Source organism: Tupaia chinensis, unplaced genomic scaffold (assembly GCF_000334495.1).
Source record: "Tupaia chinensis unplaced genomic scaffold, TupChi_1.0 Scaffold143678_1, whole genome shotgun sequence".
In the NCBI taxonomy this organism is placed as follows: Eukaryota; Metazoa; Chordata; class Mammalia; order Scandentia; family Tupaiidae; genus Tupaia; species Tupaia belangeri.
In genome coordinates this window covers 291277-297981 of record NW_006203526.1, presented here as the reverse complement: position 1 = coordinate 297981, position 6705 = coordinate 291277, and the positions used below count along the sequence as shown (strand labels likewise).

At 44.0% G+C, this 6705-nt stretch overlaps 1 protein-coding gene across 1 annotated transcript in view; it reads right to left on the bottom strand.

The window, feature by feature from the left end:
- Window positions 1-2734: 2734 nt before the first annotated feature.
- VEGFD (vascular endothelial growth factor D) overlaps window positions 2735-6705 on the bottom strand; it is a 30273-nt gene continuing 26302 nt past the window's right edge. Inside the window, exons 6-7 of the mRNA XM_006164695.3 lie at window positions 4452-4647; window positions 2735-3320 (exon numbers count right to left, since the gene is read on the bottom strand). Coding sequence (XP_006164757.1) covers window positions 3194-3320; window positions 4452-4647 — 323 coding nt within the window. The 3' untranslated portion in view covers window positions 2735-3193. The remainder of the gene's footprint in view (window positions 3321-4451; window positions 4648-6705) is intronic.

Genomic DNA, 6705 nt, shown 5'->3' with positions numbered 1-6705 from the left:
TATGGCTTTCTTTAAGTGCCTTGAAATGTGCATTTTGTGACATCTCCTTTGTCAAGTATCTCAGACAAATATTTTTGTCAAGAACTCAGACAATATTTTAATTTTCATCCAATTCTAACCATTATGCTGCTCAATCTGTTCCAACCTCAAAAGGGCCTCGTGCTATACTATTCTAGTCACAGATTTATGATGTGCACAGGGGCCAGCAGGTGGCGTGGTGGTTAAGGCGCTGGACACTCCCACATGGCCAACCAGGGTTTGAGTCCTGAATCTGGTGGCTTGCTTTCTCACTTCCTCTTTCTCTCACTTCCAACCTCTTCTCTCTCTGGTCAAATTAAAAAATAAATGAATAAATAAATAAAATAAAATAAAATAAAATATTTAAAAAAATTCATTATCTGGCCCTCGTCCCCATCAGGGACATCTTGCATTGCTCACACTTACTGTGCTTGCTTAGAGTTCTTGGAGCTTCTCACATATTTTCCTTTTGCAACGAGTTGGCAGTTTTCAGCTCACATTCCAGGGCTATTAGTATGACAGTATTCCTGTGCAACAGCTAGTGAAGCAATAAGCTAGTTACTCCAGGGGTCAGCCCCATCCTGACCCATCCCCAGGGATCCAAATACAGGCCTCCTGGGGTCACTGGGAGTTGGGGAGGGAGCAGGGAGAGGTGTTCAAGAAGATTGATCACATATGGTTTTGGCCTAGACCAGAGTTCCCTATGACATCTCTATCTATATAAATGGCAGTTAGGGAACCAGAACCATTTCAATACAAAATGTGGTTTCTGCTTGTTTTAGGACAGATCCAAGGACCCAGTATATACCAAGAACTTCCCAAAAGTCTCAAACTCCTGGGATTTGCTCAAGTCCTGCTTCTGTCCTTTGAAATAATTTTCTTGGTTTATGAAAGGGTAAACAAGGAATCTAATGCTGAGTTTGTTTCACAAGCTGAATTATATGTGAGCCCTTTCAGATGTCTGATTTTTAAAAATAGTAAAACTGGAAGGACGAAGCTCCTTAACATCAAGATCACCAACTGAGTGGACCAGCAGTTAGCGTAATAGCTATGTCACTGGACTCCCATGTAGTCGACTGCAGTTTGAGTGCCGGTAGCCGACCGTGGTTCAAGTCCCAGACCTGGTGGCTTAAACTCATGCCAGACGCATGTGTGTGCATACCCAAGATCCCGAGAGGAGAATGGAGGAGAAGGGATTGCAGCGTGGCCATCCCTCCTGGGGGGCAATTTCTTGTTTACTGTCTCTCTTTCTCTCTGTCTTTCTGGTGAGTGCACATGCCCTATAGCAAAAACCTTTAAAAAAAAAAAAGATCACCAACTGAGGGCCAGAGGAACAGTGGCAGGAGAGGAGTGACTGGGTCAGCACCAGTTCATGACAATGTGGCACAATGGGGATTGACCCAGGGCCAGGGAAAAGTCCATAGTGTCTCCAGGGCAGGGACTGAGAACTAAAGCTGGGAATGGATCAGAGGGCCTGAAGCCACAGGACTCAGGACTTCAGCAGACAAAGGAAGAATTTAGAAACTGCTTAGAAACCCTGACAAAGGCAGGGCAGGGACTTGGGCCAAGAATCCCCAATGACACCATGGGGCTACATTTGCTTATCACTATATTTGTTCATTGTAGTCTTTCTCCTTTCTAGTTATTGCTCCAAGGTGGTCTGCCTGTGAAACTTCAGTTGCAAAAATTTGATTATGAGAAAGTTTGCAACCATAATGAGGCCACAGTAGAGTAGGGAGATAAGTATGAACATAGCTGTTGATACAACTGCGTGACAAGTGCCATAACAGATAGGGTGTGTGTGTGTCTGTCTATGCGAGATACTGTGAGGGGGTTAATTTCTTTTCTTTTCAGAGATATTTTGCTATAGGGTACATGTGCTTACTGGAAAGACAGAGAGAGACAGAGAGACAGAAAGTGAGAAATGATCCCCCAGGGGCAAGGCCTGCTGCAATACCTTTTCCTCCATTCTCCTCTCCAGATTTGGGGCACGCATCCACATGCACCCAGCATGATTTGCAAGACACCAAGTCTGGGACTGGAACCATGGTAGGCCATGTGGGAGTTCAGTGCCTTAACCACTGTACCATCCGCTGGCCCAAGGTGCGGGGGTGGTGTGTCACTTTTTAATTTCTTTGATAAATAAGTTAATGTTGCAAAATTATCTCTTTTATACTTAAAAATTATATGAGGGAGTACTCTGGCCTGGGTAGGGGGCAGAGGGGGGAGACAGAAAAAAGATGTGTGCTTTCTTTTGGGCAGCTGTAGAGCAGAAATGAATCATGTTGCCATGAGATTTGGGATGGGAATGAGTCTGAGAGTTGACCAGGTGCAAAAACTCAGAGGCAGAGGCGGCCAGAAGAAATTTAAACTCTCAAAAATATCAAGGGCCTTCATGGGTTCCCCTCTGTCATACAATTTAATTTCAATTCACAGAGTGATTTCCAGCTGCTTGTAGGGTCGCAGTTGCTTAAGCTGGTTTAGGATCTTAAACCTCCTGATAGCTGCTCCCTGGTTTCCCGAAACTCAGGTCCGATTTTGCTGTGCTCATGTCCCTCCCTACACCTCCCACTTTCTAATTCCCTTCAGTCACTAGAACATTTTTTCTTTGGCATAGAATGTAGAGTGGAAGCATATCAAGTAACACGAAATTCTACAGTTTGAATAATGGTGTTTATTCTCTTTAAATACACTTAAATATGGAACATGAGGTGGGCGTTCACTAAACTGGAAAACTACAAGCTGGACAGTAATCAGAAAGTCAGTGCGGGTCATACACATCAAATTCTGCATAAGAAAGAGTCAGAATAATTGACGAGAGCTGCAGTTCCCAGAGGACTGAGAGACTGTAAGGTTTCCTCATCTGCTCTGAGTAATCCATCACACGGTTTCTGTCATGCTGTAAGGAACAAACCGCTCATGCACCAAAAAATAAAGGTTGTGTAGTCCCCTTCCCTTCCACCCTTGGTACACAGAGGCATCTGCAGCTAGAAGACCTCTGCCTGTGATCCACGGAGCCCTCGGCTGGTGCCGAATGGAGGGTTGGTCTGGATTCACTGTGACACTATGTGCGATGGACCTTTTTCTAACATCTGGAGAAAAACAAGTGACAGCAACTTGGCAAAGCAGCATGCTGTTTAAGTGACAGGGATTGGGGACTTGGAACAAAGCCGAATCAAGGATCCTCTCGGCTGTGGAGCCCCTGGGCAGCCCTCATCTCCTTTGGAAAGCGGCAATGCTTCGCACACACTGGCTTTCCATTTGCACACGTTCTGGTATGAAAGGGACATCTGTCCTCACAGCTGTTGCAAAAGAAAGGCAAGGTGAAAATTCAGAATCAAGGACTGAATTAAAAGGAGTAACTGTTTTGATCTGATGACATTTTCAAAGGAAATTTTCCAGACATGCTTTTAAAATGTTAATATAAAATTTTGAATGGTTCTCCTACAAGGATTCAGAATCTGTTAAAGCCTAATCAGTAACCTCCAAGGGTCTTATTCATCAACAAATTTCTTCCATATAAACCCAAGGACATCCTCTTCATCAATAAAAAATAAATAAAACAAATAGACATATGCAGACATACACAGTGAGCGGTGGAACCAGTTTGCTGATCTAAAAACTCTCCTCCTCAAAAGAATTGTTAAAATCTCATCAATATGGTTTTTGTTTAAGAGTTAGGAACTCACAATATCAGGCAAGATTTTCTTTTTTTTCGGGGGGGGGAGGTTTTCGCTATAGGGTGCATGCGCTCGCCAGACAGACAGAGAGAGACAGAGAGACAGAAAGCGAGAAATCACCCCCCCAGGGGGGATGGTCACTCCGCAATCCCTTCTCCTCCATTCTCCTCTCAGGATCTTGGGCACGCACGCACACGAGCCCGGCATGAGTTTTAAGCCACCAGGTCCGGGACACGAACCGTGGTCAACTACGTGGGAGTCCAGCGACATAGCCATTATGCTAACTGCTAGTTCCCAGGCAAGATTTTCTTAACTACACAATTAATCAACTATATATTCCTGCTTATTCTTTAGTTGCCAAATCTCTACTTCAATATCAAAAAGGGGCTGAGAAAAACAGTAGCCAAATGAGGAATCCCACTGGATCAAAAATGGCATTTACATTAAATGTCACTGAGTGGGGTCAGCGGGTGGTGTGGTGGTTAAGGCTCTGGACTGCCACATGGCCGATCACAGTTCAAGTCTCAGGCCCAGCAGCCTAAAAAATCACACCAGGCACATGTGTGTGCATGCCCAAAATCCTGAGAGGAAATTGGAGAAGAAAAGAATTCGGTGTGGCCATCCCTTCTCGGGGGTGATTTCTCACTTTCCCTCTCACTGTCTCTCTAGTGAGTGCATGCACCTTATGGCAAAACCCTTTTTTCAAAAAGTGCCAATGTGTCCAGTTAATGTGAAAGTGAAAAAGTCATTCACCTGCAGGTGTCTGGGTGAAATATCTTGTGCTTCTGGCAGCAGCTCTCCAGACTTTCTTTACACTCAAAGCAACTGCAGTTTTCTGGGTGCTGGATGAGATCCCTGGGACACGGAGTTTTACAGACACACTCGCAACGATCTTCATCAAACTTCATGTGTGACCCACAGAGCACTGGTTCCTGGAGATGAGTGTGGTCTAAACAGAAACAGCCAAATGTTGGTTAAATCGCTGTAGACTGGATGATGTGGTCAGCAAAGTTGGTTGTAGATTTTTACATCACCCTAAAATAACTTGGACGTACCAAACGTCCTTTTTGGAGGATTTTTGCCACTCATTTTTTTTCACAGGGTGGAGTCTCATCTCTGATTTCTCAATACAAATACAGAATTCATGTGTTTTCTTTGTTTTGTGATTTAAAAAATAAGTTGAATTTTTAAGTTTGTTTATTTCATGAGCGAGACCATCAACAGATGGTCCATGCCACCATCCACCCTGGCCTCAGCCAGCCTGGGTTGCAGGCATGTGCATGCACACGTGCTGTGCACAAGGGAACTCAGGACCTTCTCATCTCATGTGAGTCCAGAATCTAATGGTGTGTGTTACCACTATGCCATCAGCTGGCCCAATAAGCTGAATATTTTTTCAGAATTATTTATTTAATTGTATCATTAGTTTTAAAATTTGCTACAGGGCACAAAAGAAAGAGAGAGAGAGAGTGAAAAAGGAAGTCTTCAGGTCCAGGACTCAAACTGTGGTCAGCCATGTGGGAGTCCAATGCTTTAACCATCCTGCTACCTGCCAGCCCATAAGCTAAATATTTTTGAGGAGATATTTTTATGTCAGTGACTTGTTCAAAACGAAAATTTCTACAACCAGGTATTAGCAATGAAATGTTAGATGTCTCAAGTCTAGTCTCCCCAGTTTTGCAGTGAAGATTAAAAGGAAAGAGGAGAAGTACTGGTGTTGCAGAAATACACACCCAGACCTGGACTGAGGGTACCAACAGTGATGTGTTCCCTCAGCTCAGATTGTAACACTGGTATAAAAGCTACAACAGTGACAATTAACACACAGGTATCTCTTGGAAGATCCATTCAGCTAAAGAGGAGGATCTGAGAAGTATTTGACACATGTAGCTGACAGTGACTTCTTCTAGAAGGTGTACAGAACAACTGAATAGCGACTATCCTGTGTCCAATTCCAACCAACAGGTTGAAATTCACTTCAAAAAATGGAAGAGACTTCAGAAGAATGTCTATGTCACCTGACCATTTGTGAAGGTTTTAGAGAAGAGTGTGTGCTTAATGTCATCCCCAAACATGCCTGTCTCCCAGTTTACCTTTGTTAGGGAACGGCATCATCATTCTTGACCAACTTGCTAGATTAAGTCTAGTCACCATGTCACTCAGTTCTGCTTCCCTGAATTCATTTTTCCTTTTCCATCGCCACTGCCACTCCCTCAATTCAGTCATTCAGTACCTTGTACTTCTTGTGTAAATGGCTGTCACTCATCAAAGGACAAGGGCTCATTGTTTTGGCATAAACTTGGCACTCAATGAGCTGGAGATGTATTTGATGTAATAAAACGGTCCTGAAACAGGATGATGTATAGAGGCTCTGAAAAATCCCATCCAGTATTTCAAGACATCGGATTAACCCACATGTTCTTGGGAGCAGCTGATGGCATAATGGCTATGTCACTGGATTCCCACATAGTCGATGACCATGGTTCGAGTCCCAGACTGTGCAGCTTAAAACTCATGCCAGGCGCCTGTGTATGTGTGCCCAAAATCCTGAGAGGAGACTAGAAGAGAAGGGATTTGTGGCATGGCCATTCCCCGGGGTGTAATTTCTTGCTATCCATCTCTCTGCCTCTTTCTGTCTCTCTGGCGAGCATACATGCTCCATAGGAAAAATCTCTCTCTCAATAAAACCAAAACCCATACTACCATTAATGGCAGAGCAAAATGGCAATTTCATGCCGTTCAGTCTCATAGTTTAAACTCTGTAATTGACAATGCTTGAGAAGTTATGCGTGACTGGTGTTGGAAGCCTAGACTAAAGAAGACTCCATTCTGAGTTTTGTGAATAGGAAAAAAGGTGAGCTTTGTAAGCCAGGTGCTAGTGAGGCACATGTCACTAAGACAGACTAGGCTGTTGACAAGTTCTTAAAAGACTTGCATCGGTCACTAGGTGGCAGCAGAGGCTCACTCAGAACATTTCAGACAGCCCCGACTCTTTCTTGGCCAGGGT